This window comes from Arvicanthis niloticus, chromosome 22 (genome assembly GCF_011762505.2).
Source record: "Arvicanthis niloticus isolate mArvNil1 chromosome 22, mArvNil1.pat.X, whole genome shotgun sequence".
Taxonomy (NCBI): domain Eukaryota; kingdom Metazoa; phylum Chordata; class Mammalia; order Rodentia; family Muridae; genus Arvicanthis; species Arvicanthis niloticus.
The window spans coordinates 951,223-971,638 of record NC_133429.1 but is presented as its reverse complement, the minus strand read 5'-3'; the positions used below and the strand labels follow the sequence as shown (position 1 = coordinate 971,638).

General features: G+C 55.6%; 1 protein-coding gene across 2 annotated transcripts; it reads left to right on the top strand.

Moving 5' to 3' along the window:
- Positions 1–10,096: 10,096 nt before the first annotated feature.
- On the top strand, positions 10,097–16,690 carry Tle5 (TLE family member 5, transcriptional modulator). 2 transcript variants are annotated; one of them, XM_076919246.1, is made up of 7 exons: positions 10,097–10,309; positions 11,870–11,967; positions 14,701–14,764; positions 15,239–15,283; positions 15,396–15,458; positions 15,843–15,917; positions 16,007–16,690. In XM_076919246.1, exons 1-7 carry the CDS (start codon positions 10,283–10,285, stop codon positions 16,223–16,225), a joined length of 591 nt encoding a protein of 196 aa, XP_076775361.1. In that variant the 5' UTR covers positions 10,097–10,282; the 3' UTR covers positions 16,226–16,690. The 2 variants fall into 2 exon arrangements, with proteins under 2 accessions (XP_076775361.1, XP_076775360.1); XM_076919245.1 differs by having other exon boundaries at positions 10,104–10,309; positions 16,004–16,690.
- The last annotated feature ends 3,726 nt before the right edge of the window (positions 16,691–20,416 follow it).

Here is a 20,416-nt window from a genome sequence, read left to right as displayed (position 1 = left end):
GCCTCCACATGGGTGAGCACACCCGTAGCCTGTGCATGGACCACCGAGGACTGGCCAGGACCGCAGCTTCCTCTTGCCTCAGCTGATTTTGAGCTGGTGATTCCTGTGCTCTGAACTGAACCAAGGTAACTCTTGTTCTCAACGACGGTAACACCCAGCCCCCCTGCATGGGGACAACCAAAGCCATTAAAGAACAGAAAACCACCCGGCACAGTGGCTCAGGTAATTTTCCCCCCAACATCATTTTTCTTATTATTATTTGGGAATTTCATATCATGTACCCGGCTGGCTCACACTTCCCAGCTCCCAGGTCTACCCCAACCTTGTGTCTCCCCCAAAAAAGAAAAGAAAAATTTAAAAACCTACAAGTCCAGTTTGTGTTGCCCATCTACTCACTGGAGGGTGGTCACACTCCCCGTGGCTAGCCCCTTAGAGAAACTGAGTCCTTCCCCACCGCACCCTGCCTGGACCTGCTGGAAGCCGTCAACGTCAACTGCTGGGCAGCTACATTTCAGCACCCTTAACAATTCTCAGGAGGTCTGTCAGATGGCTGGCTGTCTAGAGTGTTACTTTCAGGGGTAGGGTAGAGAGTAGGGGTTGTCACAGAAGCCTTCCATGTCCGTCCCCTCAACTGTGCGCCGGCACTGCAAAGGTAGCCCTGTACAGTTGAGAGCACAGAGCACAGACCTTCTGCATGGTCTTCAGCGCAGCTAGTGCCACAGACATCTGTGTGACCCTCAGTGGTGACACTTGGTAGCTCAGCTTGGGAAGCCGAGACAGGTAGGTCTCTGAGTTCAAGGATAGCCTCAGCTAGTGAATCCCAGGACAGTCAAGTTTACATACTGAGACCCTGTCTGGAGAAAGAGAGAGAGAGAGAGAGAGAGAGAGAGAGAGAGAGAGAGGGAGAGAGAGAATAAAATAACCCAAAAAGCGGAGTCCTGTGGTGCAGGCCTATCATCCCAGCCACTGGGAGGCCACAAGAGGATGAGAAATGTGAACAGAGCAGGAGAAATTAGGAGTCACCCTGTGGTGAGCCTGAGCCTGAGGGCTGTCACCAACACCAGAGGGGGACTTAGGCCTGAGCAGAGGCAGTGGCCTGAGAGTTTACCCCCACCTGAGGCCTAGAGTCAAAGTCTGGCTGCCACACCCTGCAGCCCGCCTAGCCGCGCCCTTCTCTCTCAGCCTTGGCCTATGAACCCTAGGGATGGAAGGTTTATGGGTCGGTCCATCTTGGGCTGGGGACAAGGCCACTCCCTTTCCCAGAGCCTGGACAAAGGTATGGGTACCACAGAGGCCTTGGGGAGCTCTCAAGAATGCACTGCTTGGGGGAACCCAAGACCTTCACACAGCCAGGAGTAGACCACCCCCCAAGCTGTGCCCAGCCCTGAGGACCTGAGGAGCTGCCCTCGGCTTCAGCTACCTGTGACATGCCCCGGAGGACAGGCTTTCTCTGTCCTGCCCAAATTAAAACATCTTTAGTTCTCTCCTTTTTTTTTTTTTTACTTTTTTTAAATTTTATTTTTACTTTTTATTCTTGGTTTTTTGAGACAGGGTTTCTCTGTGTAGCCCTGGCTGTCCTGGAACTCACTCTGTAGACCAGGCTGGCCTCGAACTCAGAGATCTGCCTACCTCTGCCTCCCAAGTGCTGGGATTAAAGGTGTGCGCCCCCACCGCCTGAGCCTTTTTAAATCTTAAGATCTCACTATGTAGCCCAGGCTGGTCTGGAACTCACAGTGATTCTCCTGCCTCTGCCTCCTGAGCCACATGTCTGGCCTTCAGAACTTTGACTGAGAGTCACCTCTCTGGGCTTTGTGCAGGTGTGCACTGACCCCCAGTAGCATGAAGGGTGATTACAGTGCCAGTCAGCAGTGCCATCAGAAGGAGACTCACACCAGCCTGATGCTACTAACACCAGGAAGGGCCGGAGGCTGCATCAGGAAGGTGGGGGGATGGGGTGGGGTCGGGTAGGTGGATGGATGTTGAAGTTCTGGGGTGCATCCCAGTGTACATAAACCGGGTGTGGGTTACACTGGTCACTGGGAGGCAGGTCAGCAGACCAATGTCATCCTCAGCTGCATGGTAAGTTTGGGGTTAGCCTGAGCTACATAAGCTAGCTTGAGTTAACATGAGCTACAGGAGACCCTGTCTTGGGAACTTTGACAATCAGTAACGGTAGAAACAAAAATCTTCTGTGATCGGTTACAGCTTCGTTCATAAACCCCAAGTGGGAACAGCCAGTGTTTGTGGTGAGGGTGGGTGGGCAGCCCCTCGCCCATGGAGCGAACGGCGCGAAGCTCTGGCACCCGGTGGCGTGGAAACCGACACGATGGAACTGCGTGGAAATGGAATGTTCTAGATCACTAGATCACATAGCTGAACGATACAAAGTACCCCGAGGGCACCGAAGTCACACGCTCTGCAACGTGAATTCCACAACATTTGAATATACTTCAAAAAATGTACCAGTAAATCAGGTGGGAGGCTGAGGCAGGAGAGTGGCAACGAGTTTGAGGAAGTGAGAGCCTTTCTGGTAGATTGTCTACAAGATTGTCCCAGGCAAGAGTTCACAGCCCGGACAAAGGCCCTGGAGCAGGACAAGCCTGTGCTGAACAGCATGAGGAAGAGGGAGGGCGTCAGGGACTGGGTTTTGACCCTGACAGAGGTGGTCTAGGAGGATGCTGGCTCCTGTGGCGCCCTCTGGTGGCCACTGTGGAAAGCACAGCCATGGCCGACTGATTAGCCTGACGGAGCGTATACCCAGTTCCTGGTTCAAATCTCAGCTTTCTCTTTTTTGTTCTCCCAACTCCATGCTTTTGGAATATCAACTAGAATCAGAGGCCAGCCTCTCGGCGCCTCCATTTCCTGCCTCCCAGAGCTTCAAGGCCAAGCGTTCCTCCCCAGGCCCGGCTGCAGCAGGCCTATCTTTCCTGCTTGCAGGTAGTTAGGGAGAATGAGGGGTGGGGATTGTGTTTTGCTTTGCTTTGTTTTTCTAAGGCAGGGTCTCACTATGTATCCCTGACTATTCTGGACTTGCTATTGTAGACCAGGCTGGCCTTGAACCCACGGAGCTCTGCCTGCTTCTGCCTCCTGAGCACTGGTGTAGGAACACTGGTGTAGGCATTACTCACTCCGTTCCCCACGCTCACTGCAATCCTCCGACCACAGCAACAGCGGCAGCCACCTCAACATCCACCCTCCAGGAACTGTTTCTCCTCCCTCCCAGCCTCCTTTGAGACCGCACCCAACCTGGCTTCCTATAGGACAAAGAGAAGAGACCCATACACCGCATGTACCCAGGTTCCAGCCTTGGGCCAGGTAACTGGAGACCGCCAGTCAGTGACCATCTAGCTCCTTCACCGGGCTGCCTCTTTAGACAGGCTGCCCTAATAGCGATCGCGAACTCATACACTTGCTTCAAAAACCTCAGCTCAAATGCTTCTTCCTCTAGGGAGCCGTGTTCAGTGTCATTCTGTGAGATGTTTGATCTACCTCCCCATGAATTCATCTAGGCCCAATTTTTCCTTCCGCTCCAGCCCAGAATCACCAGACCTCCAGTGAGAACCTGACCTGCCCCAAGCCCCTCACACAGCTTGCCTGTAGCTCCCACCTGTACTGCTAGGAATAAATTCAAGGCCTAGGATCCCCAAGTGAGGGGCTGGGGGCGTGGTCAGGGACGGAGCCCCGCCTAGAATCCCCTAGTGAGGGGCTGGGGCGTGGTGGGGAGAGGTTTGGCTCAACCCCCAGTGACGACCCCACTACATAGCTGTCACACTGGGAGAGCTCCTGGCACGAAATAGTTGGAAGCCTGGACTTAGTTGGCTCAGCACCCTGTGGAGCCCAAGACATCCCACTCGGGATGACCTAGCCCAGTGTCTGCATCACCCTGGAGAACCCCCTGGACGAGCGTTTTAGGCCATGCAGGCTCAGTCTGAAGCACCCTAAGGGAGCCTGGGCTCTCCAAGCCTGGAAATGGCATCAGCACCTGCCAAGCCTTCCACCGGTTGGGGGGTTTGGTGGGGAGGGGGTGACAACCAAATCTGGGGAGCTGCCGCCCCCGTGTGGCCCATACTAGAACTGCAGCCTTTATCTTCTGAAACTATCCAGTATTTTATCAATTTTGATGTTAAAAAATTGGGTGTGGCCCTGGCCACGGGGCTCCGGATCCTGGAGCTGGGATATCACCTGTGTCCCAGGGAAGGAGTCACTACCAGACCAGCTTAGTCCCTGTGTGGGTCCTGGGTGCTGAGCATAAGGGTCTCTAGGGATGGCCGTCTGCGGTCCCAGCCTGGCCCAGTTTTAGAAATTAATGTTATGTGGAGAACTGGCTGTTTACGGATTCTTTGCAAGTTAAAAACTCAAGTTTCTGAGTCTTTAACTTAGGCCTAACACCCATTTCACAGAAAAAGAGAGAAAGGGACAAAGAGAGTGGGGCTGTGTTATTTCAAGATTAACTCAAAAAGAGGAGTGATGCAGTATGGGTAGACACACAAGAAGGATTATGGGAAGTGGGTGACATGACCATTGCAGGCAAGCAGTCCCCTCAGAGGCCACTGGCTCCCAAAACACCCGGGCAACAATAACATGGCTCACTTCAGTTCTCAAGACCCCAGAGCTATGAGCTGGGTAAATGTGTGCTGGGTAAACCTGAGGACCATAGTTCGAATCCCTGCCTCCCCAGGATACACGCTTGAGTCTAATGGCACACAGTATGACCATCAGACACTCCAAGCAGGACGTGAGCAGGTCAGTGCCAGCACTTCAAGACACCAGTTCACCTTGTGATTGGTTCTCCAGGCCGGGATCCAGTTTGAATCTTACTTTTCCCAGGAAGCTGTGTGTCTTTAGAAGATTGTGTTGACCTCTCTGAGCCCCTCAGACCTCCTTCTGGCAGCCAAATCTGCTTACTGAGAGAATTCTCAACTTTAAATTATAGAAGTCAGTGTGCTCAGTCTACTGTTGCAAGAAAAAAAAAAAAGTACAATCCGGATTCACTCAGGATGGTGACACTGGGTGTGTAAGGTTGATGTGCGGCTCTGGGGCAGCCCTTTCTCTGTCCTCACCTGGCAGTCAGCTCAAGCTGTTTCTTCCCCGTACTAAATGGCTATGTTTTGAATGCCAAGTATGATGGCACAGGCCTTTAATCCCAGCACTTGGGAGGCAGAGGCAGGCGGATTTCTGAGTTCGAGGCCAGCCTGGTCTACAGAGTGAGTTCCAGGACAGCCAGGGCTACACAGAGAAACCCTGTCTCGAAAAAAACCAAAGCAACAACAACCATAAAAAATGATGCACTGTGGCCTCCTTACTAAGCTGTTTGGTTTTTTTGTTTAAGGTTTTAAACTCTTTTATGTTAAAGATTTATTTATTTTTATTTTATTTGTGAGTTGTTTATCTGCCTACATGTTTGTACATGCTGTGAGTGCAGTACCCACAGTGGCCAGAAGGGGCATCGTGTCTCCTGGAGCCCCATGCGAGTGCTGCAAACTGAGCCTTGTCCTCTGTGGGAGCTTCTGGTGCTGTAACCACTGAGTCGTCCCTCCAGCCCACTTCCTTTTATTCTGGAGTGCAGCAGTGAGGCTGAGCCAGCCAGGACTCCCCAGGGATCCTCCTGTGTTCCCTCCTGCCACCTGAAACAGCGTCTGAGCCCCAAGCCCAGTCACATGTCACTTTGATCCTGGCTCCTCGTGGGCCCACGACAAGGTCTCTGCTCACTCAGCAAACTTTCCAGCCACAAAGTTTTTGCTTTGTTTTTTTTTTGTTTGTTTTTGTTTTTTGTTTTGTTTTGTTTGTTTGGTTTTTTTGACACAGGTCTTGTGTTGTCCAGGCTGGCTCCAAGCTCAATTAAATAACAGAGGATGCCCGAGTTCCTGATTCTCCAGCCTCTGCCTCCTGTTTGCCTCACAAACAGAAGCCTGGAGATAGACCTCACTCTTGGCTTCTGAGTACCTCAGGGGCTAGCGAAGACCATCTGGGAGCCCAGGACTTTCTGCTCCCCAAATAACCTCAGGTGTCTTCAGAGACACACCTCAGAATTATATGGATAGTTCCCCTGAGAGGCTGGGCAAGACCTTAAAAACCCTTAAACACCCCAAGAGACTCCTTGATCTGAGGTGCCAGCTCCCTCGGGTGGGTCAGGTAGCCCTGAGCAGAGACAAATCTCACAAACACAAGACACTGTCCCTGAGGACGGGGGAGGGGGTCAGGCCTCCTGCTGCCCCACATACCCAGGAGGGTACTGGACTCCACCCCCAGAGCCCCAGATGTTCAAGGTCAGACTCAGCCGGGCAGTGGTGGCGCACGCCTTTAATCCCAGCACTCGGGAGGCAGAGGCAGGCAGATTTCTGAGTTCGAGGCCAGCCTGGTCTACAGAGTGAGTTCCAGGACAGCCAAGGCTAACAGAGAAACCCTGTCTTGAAAAACCAAAAAAAAAAAAAAAGGTCAGACTCAGCTACAAAAGGAGTTTGGGGCCAGCCTGGGCTATACAAACCCTGTCTCAAAAAGAAAAAAAGAAAAGAAAACCAAGCATTTTGAGTGTTGGTCCTTGTCAGAGGTTTTAGAGATACAGAAATGAAGGCAAATTAAACACCTACATGTATACAGTGTTTACATTACATCGCATCACAACAGGTGGGGGAGGGCAGAGGTCACAGCCACCACGGGTGGGAGCAGGGTCCAGGCCGAGTGGTGGAGAAACAGGAACCCCAAGGTAAGCCAGCAAAGGTGTAGTCCTGGATGGTGTGTGCTCAGTTAGTTGTTGTTGTTATTGTTTGAAGTGCGGGGATCCCAGGGCCTGTGCTCACTCAGAGACAAGCACCACACCCCCAGCCTGGCTTTACATTCAGTAAATAGTGAGGATGAACTCCACCATGTCTAGCTCAAAAAGGAAGAAAATGTATTTTAAAAGTCCTAAAAATACTGACATCCACACATTCAGTCTTGACTGGGCCTAGATCCCACAAAACCCACCCACAGCCTTTGTGCAAAGGCCCTGGGGCAGGACAGCTGGAGGAGCAGAGGCCCAGATGTCTGGGGCCCTGAGAGAGCAGTGTCAGAGAGGGGAAGGCATGGGTGGGGTGGGGAAACAGGTGGGCCCCTCCTCAGGTTGAAGGCTAAATGCTCTCGTACAGAACCACCTAGCAGTCAGCACGCAGTAAACGCTCGCTCACAGAGGGATCAAATGGGAGAGAGGCCGTTTTGGAAGTGATCCCTTGCTGCAGCCTCTGCCTTGCTAATGGGGAACTCAGCCCATGTCAGGACCCACAGTCGGGTCCCAGTCAGGGTGGCCGGCCTGAAGCTCCCACCTCACCCTGTTCACAGAGGGAGGCCTGTCTGCTCAGCGGTTACCCATATGCTTCTCACTAACACTGGACCCTCTGCCCATCACGGAGGCCTGTGCTCTCCCACGGGCCTGTCGGCCATTTGTATCCCAGCCGGGAAGGACACGAGTGTCCCACAGTTCGATATTTGAGACAGGTCATCCCAGTGAGTGGCTCCGAGGACTCGAAGCTGCAGACTGAGTATGAAGGTGTAATGTTGGTGTCAAGGGAAGCTGGACTCCCACGGTCCAGGCCGCAAACCATCTTGTTTTGAGTGACAGGTCGACAGCCCCCATTCTGGGATTTTTAGGTGAGATTCTTTTGGGAGGGTCCCATGTAGCCCAGGCTGACCTGAGACAAACTGTGTTTTGGGCAATCTCTGGTCTCCTGATCCACTTGCGTCCACGGCCTGGTTCCTGTGCTGCACGCTGGGTGCGCTCTGCCCAGTGAACCCAGCTTTTAGCTGGGAGTGACAGTGATGTCACTGGACTTGTTGTCTGGAGACATGTGTCACTCTCTGCATGGCGTAGGTGGAAGCCAGGCATGGTAGTCAGCACTGACATAGCCCAGGACAGCACAGAAGTCGAAGGACAAGGCTGACACAGAACCCACTCTCTCTCTAGCACCTCACAGGGTGCCCAGTGCCTTCTGGGTAATAGCTCAACTCCTAACCCTAGGATGCAGCCTACTCTAGCCAGTGTCCTAGTCACCTGCCTTCATGCCACCCTGCAAAATGCCCAAAACAATGACACGGAGACTCCATCTGCCCCTCTGCCAACCGACGTGTGATTTTGGCCACATCAACCTCTCTGCTCCTCCAGTTCTTCATTCTCTTAAGGACACCGGTAGCTCCTTCCCATTCAAGTGTTTAAGCCAGAGCCTGGTGCAGACAGAGGGAATTGGAGAGATGGCCCAGTGGTTCCAGCACCATCTGTGACTTCGGCTTCAGAGAACCCAACGCCCCCTCTGGCCATTGTGGAAAGTGCATGCATGTGGTGCACACATGCATGAAATAAAGAAGCAAAACCAAGACTGTCCTGACAGGAGTCAGGTTGCATGGTCCAAGCCTGTTATCCCAGCTTTTGGGGGGGGGGGGGTTGCTGAGGCAGAAGAATCCCAAGTTCAAAGACAGCCTGGGCAACTTTGAGACCCAGCCTGAAAACAGAGAGCACATAGTAAGAGAGCTGGGGCCTGGCTCAGGGGCAGAGTCCATCCCAGGCCTCCCAACCTGTCCTGCATGAGGGAAGCCCTGGGACATCCACAGTCAATCGTTGGTTCATAAGTCAGTTCATGCATTAAACACAACTTGACCATATTTCTCTCCTCCCCCGCATGCTATACAAAATTGCTTGTTGGGGGGTGGGGAAGGGCTGTGATTGGGATATAAAGTGAACGAATGAATGAATGAATGGACAGGGAAAATTGTTTGTTTGTTGTTTATGCATCCATCCACCCAGAGACTGCCAGCAAGCCACAGAAAGGGGGTCTGTATGCCCCAAAGTGGGACAGGTTGATGGTCACAGGGAAGGTTGGTCTGATGCAGAAGGGTCAGGAGTTCAGGGCTATCATCTGCTACAGAGCTCCAGACTAGCCTGGGCTACAGGAGACCCTGTTTCTATGAAATAAAATAAGACAATGTCACAGGTCAACAATGAGACCTTTACCAAAACCCCCCGTGAGCCGGGTACGGGTCAGTACCAGGAGGAGCTGCTTGTACTCGCTCCTCCCTCCGGGTACCAGAATCTGAGTCCGGGTCCTGTTTCTTGAGGCCTGGAGTCTCCATGGCTTCCTCTCCCCCTCCTCTGCCCTCTGTGGCTGGGGGAAGCCCCCCGACCTCCCCACTGGGGTTTGGCATAGCCTGTGGCCTGGCTGAGCTAGGCTGGCCACTGTCTCCTCTCTGACCTTGTCTGACCTTGTGGGTCATTTGAGTATAACACTTGACGATATTTGTCTCTGTCTGTCTCAGGTATGGAACTGTTTGAGACAGGGTCTTGTGATACAGCTCAAGCTAGCCTGAAATTGTAGGAGTCCTCCTGCCTCAGCTTGCTCTGAAATGTTGGGATAAATGGCATCTGCACACAGAACTATTTTTTCTTTTATGTATTTATTTATGTTTTATTTTTTATTATTTTTGAGACACGGCTCATGGAGCCCTGGCTGTCCTGGAACTCACGGGGTGGTCTTGAACTTACAGAGATCCTCCTGTCTCTGCCTCCTGAGTGCTGGGATTAAAGGCGTGCGCCACCCCCCTCGGAGTGGCCCTCTTTAACTTTCTGATGTTTTGAGATAAGGGCTCCTGTAGCCCAGGCTGTGTTCATTGTGCTGACCAGGCTGGCTTCCACCTACCTCAACCTACCCAGCACCGGAAATAGATCTGTACTCCAACACAAACCATGTCTTACTTTTTGTTGTTTTGAGACAGGCTTTCTAGTAGCCCAGGCTGGCCTCTTACTCTTGATCCTCCTGCCTCCGCACCCCAGTCAGAAGATTACAGGCCTGGGCTCCCATCCTAGCTCTGGGGCAGGTGTCACTCTGCTGCCCAGTGTGCCCCCCAGCAGTGCCAACCCTCCCGACTCCAAAGAGGACGCAGCACGCTGTAGGCAGTCCATAAATCCACCCTGAAGCCTGGGCGCCCAGGCTGTGAGTCTGTGGCCTTGGGGCTGGGGGCGGGGGCCACTGAGGCAGGCCTCGGGCCGGGGCTCCGGGCAGTGGCGGGGGCGGGGCGCGCGGGGCCAAGGTCACGGGTGGGGCGTCCGGGCCTGCGCAGTGCCGGGCGCGGCAGGTGGAGCGGGAGCCCGGGCGGCACCGCGTCGCCATTACACAATAGCGCGGGCGGCGCGGGCGGGCGGCGGGCGGCGCAGGAGGCGGGACGCGGGGCCCCGGAGCTGTCGATCGGGGACAAAGCGCGGCCGCCCGGCGCCCCCCGAGCCGCCCGAGCCGGGGCGCAGCCCGCGCCCCCCGCGACTGACATGATGTTTCCGCAAAGCCGGCACTCGGTAAGGGGAACCCCGCGCACTGCACCCCAGAGCTCTCCCTGCACCCCCAGCTCAGCTCACTGCACCTCCGGCGCTCACCCTGCACCCCAGCTCAGCTCACTGCACCCTTTCTAGGTCGGATCCCGTCTGTCTCTCCGCCCAGGGCCTGTCCCAGGGGCTCCCTACGCTCCCCCAGCACCCACAGGCCTGTCCCCTAGTCCTGGGCTCCGTCTCCAGGGTCCTTGCACCCCATAACCCAGGCCCTACGCACCCCACTGCACTTTATCCTTCGGCTCGGATCCCTGAACTCTGATCCCTGCCCTGAGTCCCCTCACCGCCTCCTCCCCCCTTGCCCATCCCGACTCCAAGGTCTTCTCTCCCCCACCTCCCCACCCCCACTCCCGGGATCCGGATCAGCCTCTCTTCAATCTTGGGCCCGCACCCCACGACAACCGCATTCGGCCTGTCTCTCAGCCCTGGGGAACAGGCCCAGAACTGCAGCACCCCAGGCGCGCATGTCCTCCAGCCCCAGACCTTGCACCCCCACCTCTGTGCTCTGCACCCCCCAGCTCTCAGAGCTCCAGACTGGTCTGCCACCAAGTCCAAGGCCCTACACCCACCATCACCTCGGCCCTGCACTTCCTGCCACCTCAGATCTGCCCTGTCCCCAAGTCTGGTGCCCTCTATCCCCCAATCCAGTCCCCGCACCCCCTGTCTCTCCCTCCAGCCCTGTCGGGCCTGGCGTCACCATCCGGGCCCAGCGCCACCCCCAGCCTGGCTCTGCGTCCCTCCTCCAGCTGCAGGCCCCGCACCCCAGCGGCTCTTTTCCTCCCAGCCCTGTCCTGCACCCTCAGCAGTAGGGTTGGGGCGGGTGTCTCTGTGCCCATATAACACCCAGTGCTGGTCCCTTGTCCGGAGCCAGATACCCCCAGTCACCCCCACCCCCAGCACTAGGCCCATCTGTTGTCTCCCACACCAGCTCCCAGTGGCCTTGCTCCCCTCACCCTGCCCCTAGCCTTGCTCCCCAGATCCGAGAATCTTACACCCCAACTCCTGACCCAGTGCCCTCAGATGCGGGCCCTGTACATGCCCCCCCCCCCCCGTTTCCCCACCCCCCCAGCTACCAGCTCTCTCACTCCCTAACTCCCAGGCCATGACTTCCCTGTAGCTTTGGCTGGGGCCTGGGGGGAGCCCCACAAGGCACCCCTGGGGCTGAACAGCTTTGGGGGGGACCCCCTCCTGAAGAGCACATCCCTGAGGAAACAGGTGTGATGGGGTACCCCCAGGACATGTAGGGAGGTAAGCTAGGTGCCTCTTCCATGCTGGCTTTGAAAGGAGGCCTGTGCCACCCTGCTCGACTTAGAGGGGCTTTCTAGGGAGTTCCTCCGCGGGCAGCTGGAGGACAGAGGTGCACCCCACTCCATGGGTGCCCGCCCCTCCCAAATGACCAGTGTGTAAAAGCGTCCCCACTGCCTGGGGGCCTCAACAGCCCCATCCTGGCTGCCAGAGCCTGTAAATCCGCAGCCCAGGAAGTGGGGCATGGGCGGGGCGGGGCGCTGCTCACCCTCCTGCACCCGGCAGGGCTCCTCCCACCTCCCGCAACAGCTCAAGTTCACCACCTCCGACTCCTGCGACCGCATCAAGGATGAGTTCCAGCTGCTACAAGCGCAGTACCACAGGTGAGCCCGGGCCGGGGGTGCCTCTGTCATCTCAGGGCTCAGGAGGTGAGGGTCAGCAGTTCAAGGTCATCCTCAGCTGCTTAGCAAGTTGACCAGCCTGGGCTACATGAGACCTGGTGTCCAGCAGCCCCATGGTGTTGAGGAAGAAACTAAGGCACACAGTGGTCATGGTTTCAGAGGCCCAGTCACCATGCACCCCTCTGTTTAACACAGGATGGAGTGGGTGCCCAGAGAGGGTGAGTAATGGGCCCAGGTTCACACAGCCCCACCTTCTTCTGTCCAGTCTTGGAGTTGGGGATCTTGCTAGTGTCCCACAGACGCTCTGACGCGTTCCTCGTGGGTGAAACTGACCAGAGGTGTCAGCGGCTTCCAGGGTGTACAGCACAGAAGCAGGAAAAGCTGAAAGCGGCCTGAAGCGGGGGAGTTGGGGGTCCCAGCCACAGGTCCCCAATTGACCCCAGGCTGGACCCGTTTTATATAATCCAATGGTGAGGAGGCATGGGAGTGCAGGCCCAACCTTCCAGCTCTTACACAGGCAGGTGAATGTAGTCGTTCTGGGCTAGCCTGAGGTACAGAGCAAACCAGAAAACAAACTAACAGAGATGATATTGATGATAAAGCTTTTAAAAAGACCCTTAGATTTCTCCAAGAAAAAAAAAGTAAATCTCAGTGTTTGTGGAGTTTTCTATTTTAAAATAAATTATTATACTTAAGTTTTTGGTATTTATTTTGGACAGGATCTTATGTGGCCCAGGCTTTCCCCACTTCCCTATGTAGCCTTGAACTACTGACAGTAGATGACCCGCGAGGCCCAGGGTGCTAGGGCAGCCACCTACCTGCTGTACCGCTCCCCCAATATTTGCCATTTTGAAGAGGAATTTAGGGCAGCACTGCTGCGTCCCCATGGCTCTGGGGCCACTCTTAGGCTGACTTCTTCTGGACCTGCAGGGCAGACAGTGGCCACAGGGCTGTGTGTCGTACCCTAGGCAGATGCTGTCTCTGAGCTGCCTTGTGCTGTGCTCTGTGCACTGGACCTGGGTTCAGGACCGTGGGGGGGGGGCTCCCGGGGAAGTCACATGTTCACTTCCTCCCATCGCATGTGCGTGTGCGTGTGCATGTGCATGTGTGTGTGCGTGGGTGACTCGGGGTCCACCACTCAGTCCTGCAACCCTGAGCGAGTGCGGCCCTCCCTGCTTGGAAAGCATATCAGAAGTCCGCTGGGCTGCCAAGCACCGTCCTGAGCTTGCTCAGCGTTTGAACCGCAGGTGCGTGAGCGGCTGAGCCTGTTACAGCCAAGAACAGCGGCTCACTGTGCAGCCAGGCGGTGGCCTCGTGCTCTGGACCCTGTGGGCCGTGCATGGCTGACTTTATATTTGTTTGTTTGTTTTTTCCAGGACAGGGTCTTACTCTGTAGCTCAGGCTGGCCTCAAACTCACAGATGTCCACCTGTCTCACCCTCCCAAGTTCTGAGGGTTTTTTTTGGATTTAAAAAGAAATATTCTGATGGGCACAGGACTTTAATCCCAGCACTCTGGAGGCAGAGGCAGGCGGATCTCTGAGTTCCAGGACAGCCTGGGCTACACAGAGAAACCCTGTCTTGGAAGAATAGAAGGAAGGAAGAAGGAAGGAGGGAAGGATAGATTATTACATTGGGGATAGTGCTTGCTGTTCAGGTGTGGAGGTCAGAACACAGCTAGGACTCCGGAGGCTGCAGGCAGCCACAGGCCTGGTCCAGGAAGGTTTCCACTACAAAGAGAAAGCAAGTGAGGCCCAGAGAGGTAGAGCAGCTGGCCTAGAATCACACAGCAGGGGAAGGCAAAGTGACCCCAGCTGCCAGCCCTGATGTGACAAGAGAGAAAGAGGGGCTGGACATGAAGAAGGTTCCTGAAGCCAGGACACCTTGGGGCACTCTGTTCCTCTCAGCCCTGGGCCATCTCAGTCTTCAGCATCTGTCTCTGTGTACAGAGGGGCCATCTCAGTCTTCAGCATCTGTCTCTGTTCCTCTCAGCCCTGGGCTATCTCAGTCTTCAGCATCTGTCTCTGTTCCTCTCAGCCCTGGGCTATCTCAGTCTCTGTGTACAGAGGGGCCATCTCAGTCTTCAGCATCTGTCTCTGTTCCTCTCAGCCCTGGGCTATCTCAGTCTCTTTGTACAGAGGGGCCATCTCAGTCTTCAGCATCTGTCTCTGTGCACAGAGTTCTCTCTGGGTTTCAGTACTTGGATTATTGCCTGCTGTGTGACCTTGAACCTCTCACTCACCCTCTCTGGGCACCCATTGAGTCACATGTTAAGATGAAATAGACCGATGACCAGTTCTGCAGCCCTCATCAGTCCCACAGGAGGGCACCTGTGACTTTGGTGGTCCTTAGTCCGTTGAGAATGCTTTCCTGATTTCAGTGGGGGAAACTGAGTAACCTCGCCTGCCCAGGATTGCAGAAAACCTAGAGGTGGGTGTCCTTAAATGCAGCCACATGTCGTGTTTGGCCCCTTCTCAGTTTGCAGCTTGGAGCTGTGGCTCAGTTGGCATGTCCCAGCACTTGGTAGGTGGAGGCAGGAGGATCAGGAGGACTTCAGAGTCATCTTGAGCTACATAGTGAATTCAGGGCTAGCCTAGGCTACATGAGACCCTGTCTCAACAAAACAAAACAAACAAAAAAAACCAAACCAAAAAGTTTTTAGTTTGACTGTCCAGAGGTGCTGCCCACCTCAGTTGGCTTCCCTTGTGTGTCCTCAGCCTGAAGCTGGAGTGTGACAAGCTGGCCAGCGAGAAGTCAGAGATGCAGAGGCATTACGTCATGGTAAGCCCCCTCTGGGCGGGGGTGGGGGGGCGCGGTGACCCCAGACCCCCCACACACCGCGGGTGCCTGCTACCGAGTCCCCACGGGCTAAGGGCAGGCTGGCCACTGGCCCAGGTCGTGGCTGAGGTGCCAAACCACCGGCTCACAGCATGGGCCAGCCTGGTCGCCCGTCTTTGGAGGCAGCTGTGGAAGCCGCAGCCACCCGGAAGCGACAGTCCAGTCCCCTCCCTCCAGTCCGTCCGGCCAGGCATCCCTTAACTCTTCCATGACCAGACCCCTCCTAATCCCCACTGGGCCAAAGGGATTGTGCCTCAGTCCTGTAGTTCCCAGCAGGGGATGTTGCTGGGGTCTTGGGGCCCTGTGACTGGGGTCACTGGATGGGGGAGGGGGGTAGCATTGCGGGGATGTAGGGAGAGGTAGGCCACCCACAAGGCCACAGCCCTTTGGTCCCTGACACACCTCTCCACCTCACAGTACTATGAGATGTCTTATGGATTGAACATCGAGATGCACAAACAGGTAGGCCTCGGTACCCCTCCTCCGTCACCCCTGGGCCCTGAGCGGTCGACTCAGTTCCCCCTCTCATGCCCTCCAAGTGCCCCGGGTACTGAGGGCAAATCGTGTGTTCCAGGCTGAGATTGTGAAGAGACTGAATGGAATCTGTGCCCAGGTTCTGCCCTATTTGTCACAGGAGGTAAGTAAGCCACCAGCAGGGGGCAGTGGGGTTCCCTCGGCACCTTGCCGAGCACCCCCGGGGCACACACCTGCCCTCTCTGAATTTAGCAAAGGTGAGAAGTGGAGCTCCTGGAGTCAGACCCCTGTGGCAAGGCAGGAAGGGCTACCGGGTGGGGCGGCGGCGGGTGGGCGGCTCCTGCAGACCAGCTCTGAGGAAATCCCTGTGAAGCTGGATTTCTAGTCTCCCGTGCCACCAGCCCTGACCCCCTAGGACAGGACTTCCCTTGCGTGTTTGTACTGGTTACCCACTGCACAGGAGCCCCCCCCCCCATGCTTATGTACCAGTCCAGATTGACTGGCCCTATGCCTGAGAGAACCCTGTCTCCTCCCTTGCCTATTCCAGCATCAGCAGCAGGTCCTGGGAGCCATCGAGCGAGCCAAGCAGGTCACGGCTCCCGAGCTAAACTCCATCATCCGAGTAAGTCAGAGCCCCTGGTGACTTGAATGAGCAGGGTCAGGTGACAGGCCCTGGGCTGACTCTGTCACCCCACCCCCACCCCACAGCAGCAGCTCCAGGCCCACCAGCTGTCCCAGCTGCAGGCGCTGGCCCTGCCCCTGACACCGCTGCCTGTGGGGCTCCAGCCGCCATCCCTCCCTGCGGTCAGCGCAGGCACAGGCCTGCTGTCACTCTCCGCTCTGGGCTCTCAGACCCACCTCTCCAAGGAGGACAAGAACGGACACGATGGGGACACCCACCAGGAGGATGACGGAGAGAAGTCGGATTAGCACCTGGGGGGGAGGGGGGACATCAGGGGGACAGGCACAGAGAGAGTGCAGTGTACTGAAGGCCACACAGCACACAGCTGGGTCACCCAAGCTCCCACCTCCAGTCCTGGTTCCGACTGTATACCCTGGGCCTAGGGGGCGCCAGAGGAACACCTCAGGCTCCAGGGTTCTCCCCCCCCACCTTCACATTGCCCCGGCCACAGCCACCAGTCTTGGCCCAGAATGTACACAGCGCTAGCCGCCCCCTTTCCACCCTGTGCACCCCGAGTTTGCCCCCTGTCCCTGTCTCTGCTTCCTGCACTGCACCCCTGCTAGGTCCAGACCCCTCCCCCAGCTCACCCAGCTCCGGTTCCCTCAACCACAAAAGAAGGGACAGAGAAAGCATTGGCTCGGGACTGCAGTGGGGGTGGGCACCCCACCGACTTCCTTCTCCCCTTCCCCAAATAAACGTGAGGGTTAAAAGTTGGTTTGTTTATGACTTCTTTTTCCGTCCCTGTATTCTATAGCTATCATCTAAGGAAGAAAGAAGGGGGCCGGGAGTGTGTGCATACAGTTAGCTTTGCTGGGCGCCCTGCCCTGCTGAGAGGGGGGGGCGCCACTGAGGATGGGGTGTAGCTGTGCCTTCAAAATAAAACCATGAAAAGGTTAGCTACTGTGTCCCTGCTTCTGTCTTGGGGTGTCTTGGGGGGTAGGGACCACTATGTCCTGCAAGCAAAGGCCCAGAGAGGGTAAGCTGGGGATCTGGGGCCACACAGTGCAACTCAGTGCTCAAGTTTTAAACTGTTTTGGCAGGGTGCCTTGGTTGCTTTCTGAGGGAAGGCTTGCATGCTCTCTGTGCCCCTTCCAAGCTAGGCTGCCCCCTGGGGATCATTTTGGGCCATTTTCTTTCTTGTTTTTTCTGAGATAGGGTTTCTCTGTATAGTCCCGACTGTCCTGGAACTCATTCCTCAAACTCACAGAAATCCTCCTGCCTCTGCTTTCTGAGGCTTGGGGTTTAGCATTTGTGCCCCCTGACTGTCCGTGAAACACCAGAAGAGGGAATCAGATCCAATTACAGATGGTTGTGAGCCGCCATGTGGTTGCTGGGAATTGAACTCATGACCTTTGGAAGAGCAGCCAGTGCTCTTAACCATTGAGCCATCTCTCCAACCCCTTCTGTTTTGTTTTTTTATGTTTACTGGTTTATCATGTGTGTCCAGTTTGAGGACACCTTGCAGGAATCTGTTCTCTTCCACCATATGTCCTAGGAATCGAACCTGGGACATCAGGCTTGGCTGCAATAGCCTCTACTGGCAAAGCCATATCTCACTTGACTAGTGGTTTGTTTGTTTGTTTGTTTGTTCTTAGGCTGGGCTGGAACTTGATTTGTAACCCAGGCTGGCCTCACCTAGATCCCCAGACTGTTTTGTGTTTTGAGACAGGTTGTTACTACAGCCCAGGACCAAGGGACCAAGAGGCCTGGAGTTCACCTTGAATCTTGGGAAGCTGTACCCACTTGGCTCCTTTAGCCAAAAAGTCAGGGTCTAGGGGAACCAAGGCTTCTCCTACCTCTGCTCCTGGGAAACCAGTTGGAGCTGTCTCAGTGAGGGGGTATAGTCCCCTTTGCCCCTGGGGCTTTTGTGGGGAAGGTCCTGTCAGCAGCTGAGCTGGCCGTGGGGGGACCCCAGGGAGAGCCCTGAGCCAGCCTGACCTTGTGTAATCACTGATGTTCTGATCACCTGATGAAGTGGGGAGGGGGACAAGGAGGGGCTGAGGGTCCCAGCTCCTTATCCCCAAGACTTGAGCCGAAGACAGCAATGGTGACCAGGTGACCCCCACTCCCTGAGGTCCTTCTTTGCTGGCTCTCTGGAGTCCTTCTGGGGGATCTGCTGCTACTCCATCTCTGTGTCCCCATCTGCTTAGTGGCTCTGACATCCTCTGTTCTGGGGTCAGCCTGTGGCCATTCCCTGAGGCACCAGTTCCTAAGGCTCCAATGGAGATTGGGACCCTACCCTGTGCCCAGCAAGGAGAGGACACCTCAGGCGGCAACTGTTCCCCTCCACCTGGCCTCAGAGCCTGCACCCTAAGGGAGTCATCAAATGACCCCCTTACCTGTTGTGCAGACAGGGAAACTGAGGTCCACTGAAGTCAAGGAAACCATACAAGGCTAAAAAAGGGTTGCTCCGTCCCCTCTGCCGTCAGTCTTTCTGTTGGGGGCCCTACAAAGAGAACAAGCAGGGGAGACCAAGACAGCACCCCCAAACCAGCAAGACATTAGAGCACCAAGGCTTACTGGGTAAGCCCTGGCCTCAGCTAACCCTGAGTCCCTGTTGCTTCACATGTAGGGGAGAAGCACAGAGACAGCAAGCAGCTGGATCAGGCCACACAGCCAAGTGTGTGGTGGGAAACCCAACTTTTTTTGTTTGTTTTTTCAAAACAGAATTTTTCTTTGTAGCCTGGCTGTTCTGGAACTCACGCTTTAGCCCAGGCTGGTTTCAAACTCAGAGATTCTTCTGTCACTGCCTCTGAAATGCTGGGATCAAAGGCAAAGGCTTCTGCCATCACCGCTCAGTAAAAAAACCTAACTTTTTCAAAACTCACTTAGTAAGGAGTTCATAATAGTGACGTGGGGAAGGGGAGACGGTGGGGGGGGGGGGCAGATAGCCAGACTGGCAGAGACCAGTGGGAGTGCTGGGCATAGGAGTGACAGACACTTCTCCAGGACCCAGTGGTCCTGCAGATGCTCAAATCTCAGGGGAGAGGGGCACCTGGGTCCTTGTGGGGTGTCAGGGGCTACTGGAGCTATGGTGGGTGTTAGAACAGGAGAGTGGTACTTCAGATGAGAGCAGTGCCAGATCATCTGGGGATGGGGACACAGAGGGACCAGGATGAAGACAGAAACAGGCCAGGCTCCGGGGAGGGAGTCGCCAGGTTGCTGCTGACTCTTGGTCCTCCTGTCTCTCTGTCTCTCATTGCCACCCCCACCCTGTTCCCTCCCTCGGGCTGTGGAGGAAACTCGTTATCCTCCGCTGTGCCTGCTGGGTCCTTACTCCTCTTCCCACGTGTCCCCTCCTCCCCTCCCCTACAAACCTCTCCACAGCTTGTGGCCCAGGGGGCCTGGATGCTGGCTGCCAGCCAAGCCCCAGACAACCTTGACCACCTCCCTGCCTCCCCTCCTCCCCTCCCTTCCTCCTCTCCCTTCCTGCTCTCCTCTCCCTCCTCCCCTCCCCTCCTCCTCTCCCTTCCTGCTCTCCTCTCCCTCCTCCCCTCCCCTCCTCCTCTCCCTTCCTGCTCTCCTCTCCCTCCTCCACCCTCCTCCTCTCCCTTCTTTCCCTTATCTAGCTTCATCTCTCTTCTCCTGCCTCTTGCTTCTTCTCTTCCTCCTCCTCCTAAAGCAAATCCTCCTTCCAGCTCCCTCTCCAGGGCTGCAGGGCCTGCTGGGTGGCACTCTGGCCTCTCTGCTAATGTCTGGGAACAGAGGAAGAGGTGGCAGGTGACCTGTATTTGGCCTTAGATAAAGGTATTGGTGACCTCAACCTTGGGTCATGCTACCTCACTTTGCTGTTGGCCCCAGGCAGGTCCCTAGTCCTATCTGGACCACTCTGATCACCCTACAAACTAGGCAAAACAGAAGGAGAAAGGAGAAAAGACCCAGCAAGTACAATAGGGGTGATTCCTGCCCAGCATGGGCCAGGCCCTAGGTTCATCCCCAGAACCAGAAAAGGAAACCCCTCCCCCAAATTTTACAAACCCTCAGATCCAGGTAAGTGAACTCCTACCATGCAGCCATGTTCTTCTCATGGTTAACTTCAGTCTTTATTAGGCACCTACTATATGCCAGGCTATGACTGTATGCCAAAGACTCCCTCTACCCTCAGGGAACACACAAAATGGGGGCGGGGGGGGGGGGCCGAGGGCAGGAAGGCAAGAAAACATGGGGCAGACTTCACGGACCTGTCACCAAGACCCCAGGTGACCAAGATAAACTTGCCTGGAGCAGCAGGAGCCCTGACAGCTGCAGAGTGGAGGCAGTGGGCACAGACTGTGGGACTCCATCCCTGACCGTGCCCCAGGCCCCTCACCGGCCAAAGTCTGGCTTATCCAGTGCAAGGGCACTGAGGTCTGGGTGTGCAGAATTCCAGCTCAACAGAGTTGAGGGCAATGGGTGGCTGTGGAGATGGGGGAAAGGCTGAGATGGGATTCACACTTCAG